Source organism: Sciurus carolinensis, chromosome 6, assembly GCF_902686445.1.
Source record: "Sciurus carolinensis chromosome 6, mSciCar1.2, whole genome shotgun sequence".
NCBI lineage: Eukaryota > Metazoa > Chordata > Mammalia > Rodentia > Sciuridae > Sciurus > Sciurus carolinensis.
The window spans coordinates 113,085,321-113,105,776 of NC_062218.1; the positions used below are offsets into that span (position 1 = coordinate 113,085,321).

The following is a 20,456-nucleotide window of genomic DNA, read 5'->3' on the forward strand; positions in this document are numbered from 1 at the left end:
TGCCATTCGATTTTATGCAATTTTATGTTCAAGTCATATGAATTTTCCATAATCACCAGACCATAACTTCATCACTGATCTTCATTTAGGTTCTTTTTTTATGTTTTGAATGATATTTTTTTTCCCCCTGAGGGGGCTTATTCCTCTTCCTCCTAAAAACTTACCTGGATTCATCATTTCCCCTAAGAAGCCTTCACTTTACTCCTATTTTGGGCTAGTTTCTACCTCATTGTTCTCTTAAAAATGTTTGTACACATTCTTATTTATCACAGCAGATTAAAATTCATATTTAATGTCATATTAAGATATTTAACCAAATTATAGTGAAATTATCTGGACTGTATAACAAGAAACTCAACAGCAAAAAATAAATAACCTAATTGAATAAGTGGGCAATTGGGACAGGGAATATTGTTCAGTGGTAGAGCATTTCCCTAGCATTGCAAGGCCCTGGGCACAGTGACATAGAAAAGGGAACAAGGAAAAAGGGGGGTGGATGTTAATAGATCTAAATACACGTTTCTCAAAAGAATACATACAAGTGGGCAAACAAGTATATAAAAAATGTTCAACGTCACTAATCATGAGGGAAATGCAAATTAAAACCACGAGAAATCACCTCACCCCAGTAAGAATAGCTATTATCTAAAGACTAATGATAACAAGTACTAGTGAGAGAGCAGAGAAAAGCAAACCCTTGCACACTAATGCAAATTGCCATTATGGAAAAAAAAAAAAAAAACCATGGAGTTTTCTCAAAAAATTAAAAATTGGAGATACTATATGATCCAGCAGTCCCATCACCAGATATATGTCCAAAGGAAAGAAATCAGTCTGTTGAAGAGGCATCTGTATGCATGTGTTTGTAGCACTATTTCACAGTAGGCATGAACTAGAAATAACCTAAGTGTCCATAAATTGATGAATGGATAAAGCAAATGTACACCATGGAATGTTATTCAGTAACAGAAAGAATGAAATCCTGCCATTTTTGGCAACATGGATACAACGGAGATCATTATATTAAGAGAAATAAGTCAGACGAAGAAAGACAAATACCACAGGACCTTATCCACGGAATTGAAAAAAGTTGATCTCATAGAAGTTGAAGTAGATTGGAGGACAGCAGAGGCTGGGGCAAGCAGGGGGTTGGGAAGGACAAGGAAAGGTTGATCAACTGGTAGTAAGTCATAGTTAGCCAGGAGTAATAAGTTATGGTGTGCCCTTGCATAGTTGGGTGACTATAGAGAACAATAATGTACTGTATATTTCAAAAAGTTAGAAGAAAGAATTTTGTATGTTTTCTCCATAAATGTTTGAAGAGATAGATATGATCAGATTTAAGCATTATACAATGTGTACATGTATTGAAATATCAATGGTACCCTGTTAACATGTACAGTTTTTAGGTTTTTATGTATCAACTTAAAAATAACTTCAGTTAAAAATCATAGTAAATCTACCTTAATGTTTTTGAGGGAGGGTCTGTGCCTACCACATTCTAATACCCGATAACAAAGCATAGTGTCTAACAATTGTAGGTCCTCAAAAATGTGCATTAAATTCAATTACTGATGTGAGAAAAGTACTTTAAATAATAAATAATATAAAGTATATTAAAAGTGCTAGTATAATCATTAAGTTGAACTGGGCAGTTAGTATCCCTTTTTATTTCCCCAATTTCATTTCTGAGACAAAGGACTTTTTAACCTTAAATTGTATTCTGTATTCAAGTGCAATAAATGATTATTTTCAGATATGAAGTATACCAAAGAAATCTGAAGCTCTACTGACATTTGTGTTACAGGCTTAAATGAAGTAACTAGACATTTCTACTATGGCCAGTCCACGAAGCCCTGTGGCCAGGCAGGGTGACTGGATGCGACATGAATGCTGATCTACATCTATAATGTGAAAGAGGATAAAGTTTAGGTTTGTTCCAATGGCAGTCCTGCCTGAAACTCGTATAAATTTACCTCAGGAAAGACTTAAAAGAAAAAATAAATAAGGAGGCCAAAAACATGTAAGAAAGCAAGGATTCTATTCCTGTTTAAAAAGCTTTTCTCAGTTTGTTCAGTCTAACAGAATTCTTTACACAAAGGCTACCACGAAGCACCGAGAAGTAGGGCAATTTTTCAAAGACTGGTCCTCCGCAGATTGGAAGGGATCTAACAACTCAGACATTCAGTCCTCTCTTTGCAGAGGAGGAAACTGAAGACCAGAGAGGAGAAATATTTCCCCAAGTGTCAAAGAGTCGGAAGTGCCAAAGCTGGAAGAGAGGCGGGGAGCAAAGCAAAGAGGGGGAAAGCCCAAGGGACCCCAAGCCTTCCCCTTCAGTCTCCCTGCTCAGCCTTGCTGCCCACCACTCCAGCCATGAGCCGCCCCTCAGCACGCAACCAAAACAAGAATTCTAACTTACAAGTGTACTGTCCTTGTTCTTCCCTCTGCTTGGAATAATTTTTGTCCTGTTCATTTGTGGCTAAATTCTTTCTTAGCCTTCAACCTCACTTCAAACATCACCTCTTATCTCTGCATACTCCAAGAAAAACTGATGGCTTACATTTCTGTTCCCATAGTGTTTGATACCGAGTGGAATTCCTATCACACCTAATTAGTAATATATGTGTCTCACTCCCCATCCACAAACTGGGAATGCCTAAAGGACATCACACATAGCACTTGGCCTCAGAGTTCCAACATAGATTCCCAGGTAAATAGTGTCAAAAATCAGATTTCAGATAAAATGGCTGTGCTAATGAGTCTATCATGACCAGAAGTCAAGAACAGGAAATTATGCTTGCCTTAAATATGCTCAGGGATTTACGAGGTAGACCAATTGACTACCAGATGTTAACTATTAGTGGTACTTAGACACAAATGGAAAGCTTAATGCTAATAATTGGTAATTACCATGTGGGAAAGTCAAGAGTAGTGCCTTGCATACAGTGGAAAAGGCCCACCTGGTGTAAATCTATAACATGGGAGGGAAACTGAAAAAATGTAATTCCCACACAAATTCCCACTATGTGTAATGAAGTAGAAGATGGCACAAGAAAACGGTGACAACTGAACCTCCACTGTAGAAATTCATAGAAGCTTTTCAAAAATTGTTTTCCAGAATAGATAGGGTATACTTTTCAAGGCAAAGATTTATACATTACAGTTGCATCTTCGAAATGTTTTTCTTAATGCTTGCGATATGCCAATGCCTATCTGGGTACATTATAAACACTGAAAAATGATTTGGGAACAGAATAGTAACTATAAGTATTTATTGTTTTCATAATGTGGTTACAAAGTAATAAATCTAGATTTGAAAGTGTGAAACTGGCCTGCAAGTATGGTCAGAAGCTGTCTTAATATTTTATAGTCACATTTTGTTTTTGATCAAACATGAGCTCATCTAGAGTGGTTTAAAAGTATTTAAACTATTCTTATCCACCTCATTCACCAAATTTGACTTCAAACAACTTCAGGCTGTTTCTAAAACCTGAATTCACCCTGAAAGGAAGAACATTTGCCAACCTTATGACTAGTCAAGGAGCCAGATCCAGGCTTTGAAAGCAGCTCTGCAAGAAGAATTTCAAAAAGATTTTGTGCTACTGCAGCATTGTTGAAAAAGTGCTTGGGTTCCTTAGGTGACTATTCTTAGACAACATTCACATGCTTCTTAAATTAGTCATATTACTTCATAGAGACACACTGTGCTTGTGCAACAAAAACCCCAAAACTATGGCTTTTTAAAAGTTGGAATTTATGAATGACCACTGTGGAAATCACAACACCAAGCTGCAACTGTAAAGTTTCACTCTCTACAGTCAGGTGTGTGAGTACAACACAAGTACCCAAAAAGGTACAGGTGTTTGAAAATACAGCAGAGTACCACTGCTCAATTATAGCTGATTTGTCTTCTACAGAGCAGTAGAAATCTTTCCAGTGTTAGACCCATAGAATGGAAATGAGTCTTAGTTTTATAGTTGGGAAAACAGACCTATAAAAAGTAAGAGTGATGCACAGACATTTAATGGGAGTTACTTTGCCTTCTGCATCTTTGCTTCTCCTGAATTTAGGGAGCTTGTATTATTAATGATTTTAGCAGGCTGGTTCAGATTAGGCTGCCTGCTTTTGAATTCTGCCTTCAACACTTACACCACAGTGACCTTGGGCAAGTCGCTGTGTCTCTGTTGTACGTACGATGTGCTGAAAACAGTATATACCTCAGTATATGTACAGATGTAAAGCATGGTAAACAGTGTCTAGAACAGAGCAGTGATATGACCTCATCTTCTTTAAACTCTGATATATTTTGAAAGAATATTAAATCTCAAAATAATACATTCCTTTCCTCTATTCCACTCTCCATATGTGCAAAGGCTTTATGTTCTTCATGCTGTGATGTCCATGATGTTCTGCATGACTCCCAATACACGGAACTACTTAGTAAATGTCAGTTAAGCATAAGATCAAATCTCTCCAGTCATTAGCTATTGTCAAATACTGCCTACCTTTCTCTTAGCTCTTATGCCATTTATAATTCTCTCATTTCATAAGTTCTGATGAAAGGTCTGCTGTTTTTTAATTTTAGGATTTCAGAAAAGGTGTGCTTCTTTGTGTGACATATAGCACCACAGACTAGGGGTTTCACAATAATAGTTAGGGTCATGAAATAAGTTTTTCAGATAATAATCTTTCAGAGTAAAGGACACAAAAACTGGCATCTCTCTGAGGTTCTTCCAAGTTTTTAACTCACTGCAGAAGATGGAAGATATAATTTGAAAAATTTAGAAGATTATAAGTATAGGTATGATCACACACCTGATCTTTAGGGACTTCAAGAAAACACCAGCACGCACACACAAATCAATAGCAGATCAATATCTCCAGTTGGAGGAAGAGGCATATCGCCACCCAGCTTATTGTCTGAGATGTCATTGGTAAGACATGGAATGAGGTAGAGAGAGGAGGAGTGTCTTCCAGGATGGAAGAAGATGGTTAATGTGAGTCAGCATTTTAAAAATTTCTCTTTTCAATATAACTCAGCATTTTTTATTGCTATCTTTTTCTAATTCTCTTCTATTCTTTCTAATACTTGACAGTGACATAACCTGGTTTCTGCATTTACTACACTATGGCTTTTACTGTTATTTTTGAATGCACTCCCACATGTATGTATGCATATTGTAAAAGAGAAAGCCATGTTATGCCAGCAGCCCCCTCCCTCATATACCTCAGCGACAGAGTCTCCTGTCACTTTCTCTTGTGCTCGGTTTCATCTCTTACTGTTTTGTTCACACAGTGATGGGCAACACCACTGCACATGTACCAGACAGGCTAGGTGTGCAGTCCACCACACCATCTAGGTTTGTGAAGGGACTCGATCACATTCCAATCATGACAAAATCACCTCATGACACCTTTCTCAGAACATATTCCTGTCATTAAGCCAGGTATGAAGGTATGTTCATTGGAACAGGGCTATCTTAAAAGGCAAAACAAACTTAAAAAACTTTAATTTTGGTTTTAAATGACAATAGCATTAAGAAGAAAAACAGAATCTTGGGAGACAGTTACCTATCTCCCAGCTTTGGGATATAGACACAAGAAGCTGTAAGGTGGGAGGCAGGAGGAAGGCCTTTATTTTTCATTTTGTAAGAATCTATATTGTTTTAGATTTTTAAACTTACACACTTATGGCTTTAAAAAATGTCAACACCAATATGAAGGTTACAGTCCAAGTCTGTCATTAAAAAAGTAATAAATTTATATGCAAAATATTAAAAGGTTGTAAAAAAAAGAAAAGTACCCAGATATCATGGCCTGAGTTCCCTTCGCCATTATGACTTAAAGAGTGTTTTATATGTTTTGTGTATGTGTGGTTCTAGGGATTGATCCCAGGAGCCCTTTACCACTGAGCAACATTCCAGTTCTTTTTTACTTATTTTTGAGATAGGCCTTGAACTTGTGATCTGCCTCAGCCTCCCAAGTCACTGGGATTACAGGCATGTGTTATCTTGCCAGGCAAATTTAAAATCTTAAGTGTAAATGTCATTTAGCCAATATTCAACAGATATTCATTATATAATAAAGTATCAGGCACTGGCCTGCCCTTAAGGTGCTTACAATCTTGTTTCTCTGCTAATGTGAATGCCCTTTCTCTTAAACTTACAACATATATATATGCATTGCCAATGGAAATATAAAATGCTGTAATTACTTGAGAAAGCAGCTTGCAGTTCCTAAAAAAGTTAAATACAGGATACCATATGACACACCAACTTCACTTCTAGGTTTATCTTCAAGAGAAATGATAGTATATGTGTGCACCAAAATTTACATGCACAGGTTCACAGCAGTATTATTCCTAACGACCAGAAAGTGAAAATAACCTAAATGCTCCGCAGGTGAGCAAATAAGATGTAATATGCCCATATGATTGGATTTTATTCAGCAATAAAAAGGAATGAACTACTGGGACATGTAATTCATAGATGAACCTCAATGAATGATGTGAAGTGCAAGAAAGCAGAGATGAGTGACTACATATTGTGTGATTCCATTTACAGGTGGTTGTCAACTTATGATCCACTTTTGATCTTTCTACTTTATGATGGTGCAAAAGCAATATAAATTCAATAGAAATCACACACTTTACTTTCTTGAACTTTGATCTTTTCCCAGGCTAGCAATTTGTGGTATGATGCCCTCTCCTGATGCTAGAGAGCAGCAGTGAGTGACAGCTCTCAGCCATGTAGGTAGGACCAGAATTCTATTGCATACCATGTTGCTAAGCTGTGATACTTTGTAGGTTAGGTGTATTAAATGCATTTTTGACTTACCATATTTTCAACTTAGATCGAGTGTATTAGGACAGAACCCCATTATCAGTCAAGGGGCATCTGTACAAGAAATGCTAAGAAAGGCAGATTTAATGGACAGAAAGAAGAGAGCCTTGAGGCTGAGGTTGCGGTCAGGAATGGGGATTAGGTATGAATGTGTCTGAGGAATTCAGTGGAAGGATGAAAATGCTCTAAAATGAGGTGATGGTGTTGGTGCACCACTTAGTGCACCATCAGTAAATGTCATTGAATTGAACACCGGAAATGGGTTGACATGGCTTGGATCTGAGATATCTCCCAGTGGTCACATGTTGAAGGTTTGATGCCCAGCTGGTGATACTACTGGGAGGGTGTGGAGACTTTAGGATGTGGGACTAGTTGAAGGAAGCAAGACAGTGGAGGTGCACCTTTAAAGAATTTGTTCATCCCCATAGCTTCTTCTCTGCTTCCTGACCACCATGAGGTGAGCACTCTGCTCAGCCTCATGCTCTCTGCTATGGTGTGCTGCCTCATCACAGGTCCATACTGATGTGGCCAAGTGACCATGGATTGAAATTTATAAAATTGTGAGCCAAAATAATTCTTTCCTCCTTTACGTTATGTTGCTTGTGTATTCTGTCACAGCAATACAAAGCCAACTAACACGTGGGTAAGTTTTATGACATATAAAATATACCTCAATAAAGTTGTTAAAAATAACATGCATCTTGGGACATCATGCACCATTACACATACAGGGACCTCTGAGATATGTGGAATGACATGTGTCAATGACAGCATGTAAAGCAATCTACTTTGGGAAGTGCAGTTAAAATTGGTCCACCTTCTCTTCCAAGGGCAAATAATCAAACCTATGTTCCTTGAGGAGAAAAAAGGGCTCGTTCTTGTGGCTGAGGAGGTCTTTCCCCAGGACTTTTGTCTCCTTGTATTTGAATATACTGAAGTGCCTAAAGCTGAGCATTTAAGGAAATAGGAAGGTATTGAAGACAGTTCTGTTGGAATTTAGCAAATGGAAAAAACTCAGCAGTTTAAAGCTGAGAATCCTTGAGAATAAAGCTCAGTGCCAGAAAGCAGGATGTGAAAAATGAATGAATCATGGGCAAAAGTATTGGACAACAGATGTGATAATCCCAATTAAGTGAATAATACCTAAATAAGTCAGAAGGCCACAAAACAGTTATGACATGAGAACTTTTTTGCATAAAGTAGAAAATGCCACATCAAACTTTTGGAAACATTTTGGTACTATTAAGACTCAAAGTCACACAGCAGGCACTGCTGCAGGCTTCTATAAGAGTTACATCTTCTGAATTTTGACAATTTAGCTTAATTACATTTTATGTCATTCTTCTACCCCCACCCCATAGCATGTCCCAGACCCTGAACAATTAAAGACTAACATAGCTTCAGTTTGGACAAAAAGGATTTATTGTATTTCTCATTCAAATTTCAAATTGAACTGGGCATGGTGATACACTCCTGTAATCCCCAGGAGACTTGGGAGACCAAGACAGGAGAATCACAACTAGAAGCCAGTCTCAGCAACTTAGCAAGACCCTGTCTCAAAATAAAATTAAATAAACAAATGAACAAACAAATAAATAAATAAATGAATAGGCTGGGAAGGTAGCTCACTGGTAAAGTGCCCCTGGGCTAAATCCCCAGTACCCACATAAATAAATAAATAAACTTGAATTGAGCCTATATGAAGCAGATGATGAAACTGAGACTTGGAGGTGCTCAGTCATTTGCCATGGTCATATCTCTAGCAGACAGAAAAGTCAGATTCAAACTTTTGTTTCCTAAAGCCATTTTATGTGTAGCCTTGATAAATCAGCAATTTTCTGTGACATTACTCTGGCCATAGAGCTGATCTAGTTCATTATATCTCTTTTCAAAAACTTTCAAACCAGAACATACACTATTTTTCTCTATCTTTTCTCTATCTTTTTTTAACACTTTCGTTAATTGTACTTTAATATAATTTTATATTTTCTAATATGACATACATAAATTTTTCTTCCTACCTCAAAATTTATATTAGAAATTGAACTGGATCTATCTGATTTGACGACCTGGAATTTAAAAAAAAATATATAATATATATATATATATATTTAGTATTTATACATACATACACATATGCATAGAAAGATAAAATATAACAGATTCTTTTGCTAAACAGGAACCCTCAAAGTTCAGAGTTGAGCAAGCACTAGAGAAATCAAGTTATACTCAACAAATATTTGCCTTTGCTTCTCTTGCTTGTAATTGAAGGTCAATTCCTAACTCTTTGTTGTGATTGTGAAGTATCCCCAACATGCCAGGCACAAACAGTATAGCTTAGATAATTCTTCCTTTCACTGCAGGTAATTTATTTTTATTTAAATCCAATATTTAAGGTAAAAATATATACCTATATATTTTATATTTTTGTATTTTATATTTTTATAGTTTTTATATTTCTAATACCAGAGAGCTGTCATTTATTGATAACACCAAGGGAATCCCTGTCCCCACCTCTGTGCTGGCAACAAAACCCAGGGCCACCCATGCTAGGCAAGTGCTTTACCACTCTGCTATGTTCTAAGCTTCCTGCCTCAGCCTCCCCTGTAGCTAGGATTACAGATGTGTAGTACCACACCCAACTGAGATAAATGTTGCATATATCCATCCTCTTCTTATATATGGAATTGAAAAAATTTCTAGAACTCTTATGCCCTAAATTATTAAAATTTAAATATTAAATATTCAGATTGTATTTAAAATGTATATTATATACAATATAATTTATTATTTGGAATATGAATCAAGGTTAAGTTTTGTCAAGAAATACATCAACATTAGGTTTAGCTGCTGAAATTCATTAAAAGTAACCTGGCCATTACTAAATCAGACTTATAAGAAACTAAGAAATAAAACTATGTTTCATAAAATGTGTATCAAAAAAAGTTAGGCAATACAACTGTCTATGCAATGGTAAATATAATTCAGAATAAAAAAGGCAATATAAGTGGGAGAAATTGGATCTCAAAAGGAAATATACAGCTACATTACCTATTTTTTATCAGAAAAGGAGTATACTGTATTTTCAAAGCAAATATGCAGGTTGGTGATAAGTGAATCAACAGTTTCATCTACTCACAGGTCTCTGGAAAGTAAATGTATCTAAAAAATAACTGATAGAAATTTAAAGAAAATGTTAAACTGTAAATTTGCCCTGACATAGTCCAGCTGAATGGCAGCTGTAAGTATATTATACACTTTAAAGACAGTGTCAGGGGGTCTCCGCCGCCGTAGCTCACTAACAGATGGTTTTTGAAAGTGACTACTTGTTTGCTTTCTGAGAAATTCAATAAGGAGAAAATGCAGTTTGTGATCTATTTAGGGAAAGACACTCAATATAATCCAGTGGTTAACATGGGAGTTAATATATGTTAACAACTTACAACAATGCTTTGTATACACAAACCCTTCAATGAGCATTCATTGTTAAATAGCAGCAGCTAAGTTCCACGGGACTGGCCATGCACATTGGTACAAGGTGAGCACCAATAAGGAAGAGATGTTTGTGGCCAGTGATAAGGGAAGGCTTCAAGTGAGGGGGAACTGATTTCTAGAATTGCAAGAGAAAGAGGGAATTGCTTGAGCAAAGAAATAGAGGTGGGGAGAAGGAAGGCAGATGGGGATTCATTCAGTCCTACAGTAGGCATATTTTGCATTCAATTTGCTTATTGTCTCTTTTTTGTTTTATAAGAAATCTATACTTTATTTAAATTATTTTTAATTGATATGTTTATTTATTAGTCACAATTGTGTACATTTATGGGAAAAATGTAATGATTTGACATATGTATACAACATGAAAGGATTAACTCGAGCAAATATCTGGCACCTCACCTATCATTTTTATAAGACATTTGAAATTTGCTCTTAAATTATTTAAAAATACACATTGTACACATTGTTACTGACTACATATAGTCACCCTACTGTGCAACAGACCTCAAAACTTATTCCTTCCATTATACCCTTTGTGCCTTTGATTACATGCTGACCAGTATCAGGCAATGAGGTCAAAAAGAGTCTATGAGTGCCCAGATCATTATAGATCTTAAAATCTTGGCAGAGAAGCCTAGGTTTCAGAGTAGGCCATAGAGAGTGATTCTAGATTCTAGATTCTGGAGCTAAGGAATGGGGATAAATTACTGTGCAGTGCTTACAAGTTTGCTCTTGAATGAGCTTCAGTGTTCTTATCTGCAAAATGGAGATAAGAATAGTACCTACCTCATTCCATGTGCAAATGCATGTAAAGTGTTGAGCATACTCCCTGTACATAGCAAGCATTCTCAGTAAATGTTGGCGATCATTACCTACCTACAAGGCTAAGTTCTAGGTCATGAGGCCTAGGTGGGTACAAGTGACAGATGCAAGGGAATAGGGAGGAGTGAGTCACTAAATTCTCTTAGAAGAGATGTCCATGAGGACTCCTGGACTTCAAAAAAACTTTGAGATTAGTAATAATTAATCTAAGTATAAAGTCTAAAACAGAAAAGTTAGATGGGATTTCTAAGCATAAATATTTGGCAACCTAAAACGATTTCAGTACAGAATTATCATACTATTTTATCATTGTGATAATGATACTCCCTCTTAAAATTACTCTTATTCTGATACCAGAGCAAGAGTTTAAGAAAAGAGGACAGTATCTAAATCTTAGCTTAAATCATTAATGACTTTAATAGGCATAGGAAATACCACTTTGTAGGAAAAAACGAACTTCAAAAAGCAATAGATTTTTACCAAGGACTGCCAAATAGGTAAAAATCTTTATAGAGAAGATTTGGTTACAGGCCTTTTCTGTGTTTAATGTGGCAATGGCCACTGATGTCCCTTGAAGTACAGTACCATGTATTTGGGCCTCCTCTCCTACCCTGCTCTTGGAGTTCCAGAAAGGTAGATCCCAAATCACATTATCCTTGTATTGTCCACCACTGTTCAACAAGCAGATACTGTGTATTAAACTGAGATCAATTTGTGAAACTGGCAATTCTAAATGAGGGGCCATGCGAGGATCTTGAGCTTCAAGGTGGTTTAGGCTTATTTTCTACAAAATTATTTTCCTATTATTTGAGTTTCAAAATAAGAAAAATTGTCTACAGGCTACAGTGGACTTTTTAACCAATCCAAAACCATCTCATTCACTGAGTATGTGACAACTGGGAACATGAAGATTTCAATGCTTGGGAACCCTTGGGCCCACTTAAATCATTCTGCCTCTTATAACTAGAGTTAAAGACCGACTTGGGCATACCCTAGACTAGGAGTTCCAAGACCTGGGTTCCGGCCTTTTCTCTGGAAAGTCTGGATCTAAAAGGGGGCGGGGGGAGAATCAGGCATCACAGAAAGAGAAAAAGTTTAGGATACAAGACTGTCCATATAAAAGTTTCAGAAAATCTTTTCCGTCCACATGTCTTCATTCTAGCATCAATAAAAAGCTCCTGTCATCTCCAATGTCTATATCACGATGAAAAGACTACCCACTTTGCCTCTTCTTCAGAGAAATAAAATACACATAAGAATGACTGAGTGCAAAGTAAATAGATGCTACTTGACAGTTCATTTTTTTCCTTGTATTGTAATTATTATAAAGTTAGAATTTTATATCGAGTGAGAAAACAAAAATGATTTCATGGGGTTTTACTTATAGTAATTTTCTCTCCATCATGCAGAGTAGGAATGTCAGATTACAATGACAATGCTGGGAGGGCAAAGGAGAGGACAGCCAAAGGAAGCAGAGACCCCAGAGACAAATATGACCAAAGCCTGAAATGACACATCAAAGCTGTCAATGACACTTCTGAAACGTCAGCTCAACTTCAGTCAATGCGCATCTAGAATCTGCATTTATAAACAAGTCCTTATGTGGAATAAGGCTAAGATTTTCTGGAAAAAAAAAAAGGCTCAGTGGTGAATGATGGGGGATCGAGTTTTCATTATTAACAAAGACTTTTCATCTTGTCATTCTAGCATCAACAAAACATTTTACTACTCCAACAACTTGACACCATAAAATAAAATTGGGTGATATTGATTTGATATTGATTTTACTATCACTTAAAATTCTGGTGATATAACAAACAAGCAAATGCTGAAAGACCATTTTCCTTTTAAAAACAAGAATGGGAATAACATTCATTTAAAAAACCACATTTCTGAATTTAAAAAGCTATTCAAGGGAGTACAGGGGAAGAAAAATGAGTTTCATTACAGGAAGTTAATCCTTGTGATCACAATATTTGAAGTTTTAGTTTCTTAACAGAGTTTGTAGTTGAAATAATGTGCAAATACTCCAAGTGCTTTTACTGCATATTGATTGAGCTTCCCCACTTCACCCTTACTCTCTCTGTACCAAAAAAGTTTAAGTTTGGATTAAGTAATCAGTCAAAAGCCGGCAGTCTTTGAGGGGAAAGATAAAGCATATCTCACGTTTTCCACAACCTTTCCTGATTCTTGAGGGGAAACGGCGAAGGAGATGGGACAAAGACACAAGCTCTGAATCACATAAACCACATCATTGTGAAGGTAATAGTCATAAGATATCTAATAACCAGAGACAACAGGATCTCCCCAGACGTCATTAAGAAGTAGGACAACTGAAATGAATGTTAGCGAACTTTCTTGACTTGATGATTTCAAAGTTTTCCCAGACATTCCTGGAGAAGTATAAAAATCGCCAATTACGATTTCGGATCAAATATTTCACAACCCCACCAACTAAAAGCTACAATTCATAGCTAAAAGAGAGAGGGGGAAAGAGACAGAGAGATCGGGCGCCACGGAAAGAGTTCAGGACGCAAGACTGTCCATCTAAAAGTTTCAGAAAATCTTTTCCATTCGCACTCGTCCCGGGGCAGAGAGTTTTGGGAAGCGCGCAGTCTACCGCCTCGGATGGGTCCCAGCGGAGACTACTTACTGGGTTGAGCCAACTTTGCTCTCTCTCTTGGCGAGCACTTTCGCAGGCTTTGTGTCTTCCACATCTTGCTGTAGTTCAGTCATCAGGGCCGTGTCCGGAGGGCACCTTCAGACTCGGCGCCGGGTCTCGGCGCGGTTCCCTCCCGCAGGCTCCGGGGCGCAGGCCAGCGAACCGCGCCGCGCCCTCCCGCGCCCTCCCGCGCCCTCCCCGCGCCCTCCGCCGCGCCGCGCAGCGCATCCAAGCCCCCGAACTCCGGGGGCCGCCAACCTGGCCACGTTCTAGCCGGCGCGATTGGTCAGACCCACTGTGGGAGAGCCGGAGGGAGGGAAGGGGAGGGTCCAAGTCAAGTGACAGCCTCTTTCCCCAACCCAGGAGGCCGAAGAAGAGAAAAAGGAAACCTGTTGAACTAGTCTTTCTGGGAGAGGAAGCTAATTGGCCAAGCAGGTGATACATTTGCCTAAGAAGGCACAATATATTTAGCCTCCTGGTAAATTGGGCTTTTTTCCTACCTCGACGTAACAGGGGAATTTTTAAGAACGGCAGCGGGCTCTAGATACAGGAAATGGAGACAACGGAGTGGGGCTTGCTCACACAAATGCATTGTGTGGGCTGGACTATGCCCGGCCTAAATTATTCAGACAGGATGTTGCCTCATTGAGGACTGCCTCTTCTGCTTAAACAATAGGTCCCCTCAATTTTTTATGTGGGAATAACTAAGGTGATAAGAAGTAGTTTGTCTTAAATGGTTGCCTGGTTAACCCTTCCCTAGTTCTATGGCATGCTGGTTCTGGGACTGGAATCAATCATCAAAATCTCATTAGCACCTTATTACCATGCACCCAGCCAATACAATAAATGCATCATCTTCCTACCTTTGGTGGGTTTTTGACTTACTGATCTTATCTGAGGTTTTGCATTTGAAACATCCATCCATTCAACAAATTTGTGAGGCTTGGTATTGCAAGCATACTTCTAAACATTGACATTATAGCAAATAACATTTTGGTGGGTGACTTTCCATTTGCTAGAGAGTAGTTGATAATAAGAATTACTAAAATAAAGCCGTATTGTTGGAAATCTAACTTCACAACAATGACAAGTGGCAATAGTTGAACACATTGCCCGGGAAGAAATTAAGAACTCTATGTTCAGAGGTTGCACGTCCTTCATCCTTCTTTTAAAATTAACTTTATTAAAAGAATAGCAACTCTAGTATTTACGTATGTATGTGATGTCTGTACCTGTATAAAACACTTACACATCCCAAATAACCTCAAACATTTTGGAGATGCAAGTTCTTTCCAAGGTTTTGTTACATTCTTTCCATCTACTAGCTTACATTGTTAGGCTGGGAGAACAGAAGCATCTTTTTGTAACCTACTTGTTCCCAAATTGGTTCTTGTGACACTTGAAAAACAAATGAAAGAAATCGTTTGCATAAATTCCTTAAAAGTTGACCTACTCAGGTCTCTTCTTTTCCTTCCAACAAGGACCCCTTGCTGGGGAGCAATGCTGGTGGGGAATGCTCTGGGTGACCTGGAACCTGGAGGCTGCCTCTTTGGTGTCCATTACTTTATCTTCCTGAGGACATTCTTGATGTCTTGGCCTCTACATTCCTTCTCTAGTTCCCCACCCTATTCAGGTTGAGAGTGGGCTGAAAATGTTGAAGAGGTTGTCAAACTCCCAAGCTCTGGGTAGTGAGTCTTCAAATCTCAGGTACCTTTCAAGCACTATCGACCTCAGATTTGACTCTGACTTTTTTCCCTCAAACTAATTTTTTTTAAATTGTGGTAAAATATACCTAATATAATATTTATCATTTAATCATTGGTAAGTATATGATTCAGTAGCATTAAATACTGTCACAATGTTTGTAATCATCACCACTACCTATATCCAAAAAAATTCATTCCCAACATAAACTCCCATTAAATGGTAATTTCCATTAAATTCATTAAGAAATAAGTACCTCTCCAGCCCCCTCCTCCCATCCCCTATTCATTTCTATTCTACTTTCTGTCTCTATGAAAGTGTCTCATATTAAGTGGAATCATACAAGAATTTCCCTTCTGTGCCTAATTTATTTCACTCAGCATATTTTCAATGTCCCTCCATGTTGTAGCATATGCCAAAATTTCATTCTGTTGGTCAGCAGAATAATATTTCATTATGACATGCATATACCATGTATCTTATTTTCTTTATTCATTCATCTGTTGATGGGCATTTGGGTTATTTCCATCTTTTGCCTATTGTGAACAATGCTGCTATGAACATTGTTGCACAAATATCTGTCCAAGTCCCTGCTTTCTGTTTTTCTGGATACATATCTAGGAGTAGACTTCCTGAGTCATGTGATATTCTATACTTCACCTTTTGAAAAACTTCAATCAGGCCTCTTTTTTGCATGAATAAGTGCAAGTGTTCAGAGTGGACCTAGCGTAGGCTTACATCTCAATTAAAAAGCACACAGATACTTTGAAACTCATTCTTCAGTATATGGAATGAGGACTTCCAACAGTGTAGTCTTAAGTGAGAAAGAACAGGAGAGGTTAAGGAAGTTGAGAGGTTAAGAAAGGAAGGAAAGTTAAGGTTAAGGTTAAAGAAGAAAGTTGGGTCTGTGGGGGAAATCGAAAAAGAAGCAAATAAGTTACATTATTACACTTATTGACATTTGCTGAAGTTTAAAAGACATTGCCAAACAGCTGCCTCCTTTGTTTATTCTTGGGGCTATTAAACCATAAAATGAAGTACAGTTTTTAAAAGGCAGCAGCAGTCAAACAATATGGGAAATTTCAATGTGACATAACAAAATAGAGATAGAAGATCATGCCTAAAATAAATTTTAGGAAGCTCTTTGTTTTACTTTTCTTCCTACAAGTCTTTGGAAATCTAAATTCTTGTTTATAATATTGAAAAGTTCTAGCCAATACTTTTTCCAGTTGTTGAAACAGTTTTGGTAGAAGGTACCTAACCTGTCAAGTTTATGAAGGTAGAAACTTCTGTTCAATAAGCTTAGAATATTAGGAAAACACTGGTCTTTTTAAAAAAACAGATCAAATACACTATGCATCCATTTGGAGTCTCAGGGACAGAGTTCAAATAATGAGTTTGGAAATTTGAGTGGAGATTTGGTTGTGATGTCTGGACAAATAATTACCTAATTTATAATACATGGCAGAGTGTGTATTTATTAGCCAATATAAGTATGTGTAAATTATCTTCACATGCTTGTGATTTTATGCAGATTGGTGGCATGTTTTGGAAGATGTTGATGACTTTATTAAAACGAAACCTGGAAGCTCTGTAATAATTTAACTATGCATAATATTTCATAATCATAATATTCTTTCATAAAGAATTTCAGAAACATTTATCAGATCATTCCTATTTCCAATTAAAGTCAATTATCCAAATGAGATAATGGGGAAAAGGTGAGAAGCATTACCTGAAAGGATACCATTATTGAATGTTTTATATCAAATATAAAGAAAAGTTTCCTAATGAATACCAGCATTGAACATTAGAGTGGGAATCTATAGCAGGCTATGGCATCTCCTACAATGAAGTCTTTGACAATAAGACTTTTAAAAAATTGAATGAGTGCCAGACATGGTGGCCCGCAACTATAATCCAGCAGTTTGGGAGACCAAGGCAGGAGAATTGCAGGTTTGAAGTCAGCCTCTGCGACTTAGTGAGGCCCTGAGTAACTTAGCAAGACTCTGTCTCTAAACATAAAAAAGTGCTGGGGATGTGACTCAGTGGTTAAGCACCCCTGGGTTCAAACCCCAGTACCAAAAAAAAAAAAAAAAAAAAAAAAAAAAAAAAAAAATCAAAGTTTAGCGCCTGTGTTAAGAGGAACGGGTACGTGATAAGTGTTCACAGCTCTAGGAGTCAGAGGACATTTGGGAAACACTAGAATAAATCTCATTCATTGAGAGAGTAGAAGTCATACAAAGACTCCTCCTGTTCAAAACTCTTTAAAAATTAAAATAAATGATACCATAAAAATAATGTATTACAATCTACCTCAAAGTCTTAGAATACATGTCTGTGTGGTGAATGCTACAGATCACAACCTGCGAAGTGAAAGCTGTCTGGTTCCTAGGGAATCCAAGCTCTTAGGACCAGTGTGCGGAGGAGCTGGCACTTAGGTCTTCTGGTTCCATTGCCCTCTTGCCACCACCACTCCAGTATAGTCTCTCCCACTTCAGTTTGAACTCTTTCACTTTGATCTGTTTCATGTATTTGTGCCCTGTCTTAATTTCTACTTGGGAAAGAAGTAAGTGTTGACCAGGACACACTAAGTAAAATTTAAAGGTCAAATTCCCATCGTTTTTTAGAGAAGAATCCAAGCTTCAGGGAGTCTAGGGATTTTGCTAAAATTACAGTAGTCCCAACGGATGGAGACCCGGTTTTCCTGACTTTCAGTGGAGGGCACAGGTTTTTATTAGAATGAAAGAGCAAGTCGCATTTTTAAAAAATGGCAGAGACACATGCTTTGTGGGAGAGTATGTTGGGCGGAAACCCTAATAGCAGGTTTTTAGGTATGAATACAGTGTTTTCAGAAAAAGAAATGTTTGAATCTAGAGCCATTTCTGGTGGTTGCATTTTGCAGTTTTCTGTTACTGCATAACTAAACACCTGAAGATTTGGTGGCTTACAACAATAACTTCTTATTACTTTTTATGGTTCTGTGAGTTGACTGAACTCAGCCAGATGGTTGTCACTTGTGGTCTTTCCTACAGGTGCAGTCAGAAAGAGGCCAGGGTTGGAGTCATTTGAAGACAGCTGAGCTATGTGTAAGAGGGCGTTTTCACTCCTCTGCCTGGTGTTTTAGGTGGGATGACTGAGTGCTGAGAGCTGGCTGAGCACTTCAGTTTCTCCACGTGGCATTCCACACGACTGACTCTGACTTCCTTTTGTCTGGTGGCCTCTGTGTGGTTGGATATTTGTACTTGTGGGAGGCCTCCTTCAGACCATATGTGGAGGTGGAATCTACAAGGCCTTGTGTGAGGTAGCACTGGTGGTCATGCAGCTTCACCTGTACTGCATTGTATTGGTCAAATGTGAGCCACAGGGCCAGCCCAGATCCAAGGTGCCACAACTGCATAGCAGGTGGATACCAGGAGGTGTACTTCACTGGCAGCCATCTTTGGAAACCAGTTGCTGCAGTGGAACTGGTTTATAATAACTGATTTATAATAGAGTAGGCATCTGACTATAGACTTTGTTATTGGGCTTGTGGGTAAGTGGACATTTCTAACAGCACAGTTCTAAATGCATGAGATATAGGGGCAAACAAAAAGGGCAAAATTCATGTTGTTGTGGCTTCTGCATCTTAGTGGGAGAAACAAAAAATTTGGAAAGTATAGTTAGCCCCCTTATTGGCAGGTTCTGCATCCTCAGATTCAACCAAGTGCAGATTAAATATGTAGTTAGGCCTACAATGGTTGTGTCTGCAGTGAATATGTATGGACTGTTTTTTTTTTTTTTTCCTTGTCATTATTCCTTAAATAATACAGTGTAACAACTATTTACATAGCATTTACATAGCATTAGGTATTATAAGTAATCTAGAGATGATTTAAAGTATACAAGATAATGCCTGTAGGTTATATGCAAATACTCTACAATTTAATATAAAGGACTTGAGCATCCTCAGACTTTGGTATGGGAGAGGGTCTTGAAACAGTCCCTGGAGGACACTGAGGGACTTCAGCACAGTTTTAATGGCTACGACATGAAGAAAATAGAAAAGGCTAAAGAGTGAGGGAGGTCTATTTTACATGGAATGACCAAACCTCTTTGAGAGGTCACATCTCAACTGAGCCTTGAGTGAGGTGTAGGAGACCCTTTGAGTGTCTGAAGGCAAAGCTTGCTAGCTAGAAGGAAGAGCCTAGGTAAAGACCCTGAGGCAGGACTGAGTCTGCCATATTCTGGGGACAGCAAGAAGGCCACTGCCTGCAGTATAAGGAGGGAGGAGAAAGTTGGTGGAAGAAGGTTGGTGTCTCAGATATACACAGCTTTCTATTTGTTTGTATCTGCTCTTTTCCTTCCGAGTAGCATCTTCTCAAAATCAAGAGCCCTATCTGTCATGTCCACCATTCTATCCACAGTGCCCACTTCTTGTTGGATGCTTAGAGAATGTTCGAGTGAATGAATCATCAAGTGATTGCTTCTGGCCACTGATTCTCAACCATACTCTAGGAACTCAAACTGACTGACATGTTCTGATTTACAGGTAGAAAAAAGTGAATGAATAAGAAATGTAGTAGCAAATTTCCTCTCATAACTGAAAAAGAAAGCTGTTGGCCCTTGCTACTTGTCTCTTGCCTGCTAGTTGAGTGCAAGTACCCCAAACAGATCAGAGAGGCCCCAGGACTCCCAGCTGGCCCAGCTCTGGAGCAAGTCCCAGAGGCACTGTTTATAATCCACAGGCAACAACTTAGAGTTATGGAATCTCTCATTTTTTCTTAGAGAAACATTCATTCAGCCTTGTCCTCTCCTTGTTTTGGGAACTAAGGATTACACCATCAGTGTGAGGAGGGACTTTCTCTTTCCTCATGCCTGTTTTTCTCCTGTGAAACATACCAACAGTGCTGTACGTGGGAAGCAGTTGTCTTACTGTTTTAAAGCAGCTG

The 20,456-nt window shown here is 38.0% G+C and overlaps 1 protein-coding gene across 3 annotated transcripts in view; it reads right to left on the reverse strand.

Annotated features, from left to right (window-relative positions):
* Positions 1-20,456, reverse strand: part of Gramd2b (GRAM domain containing 2B) — a 112,298-nt gene that overhangs the window by 51,995 nt on the left and 39,847 nt on the right. The window contains exon 1 of one of the 3 annotated variants that reach the window (XM_047555969.1): positions 13,813-14,101. The exons of 1 other annotated variant lie outside the window; for it this stretch is intronic. In XM_047555969.1, the coding sequence (XP_047411925.1) occupies positions 13,813-13,895 (83 nt within the window). In that variant the 5' untranslated portion in view covers positions 13,896-14,101. Of the gene's footprint in view, positions 1-13,812; positions 14,102-20,456 lie in introns of those variants that run through there. One more of the 3 variants, XM_047555970.1, reaches the window with a different exon arrangement.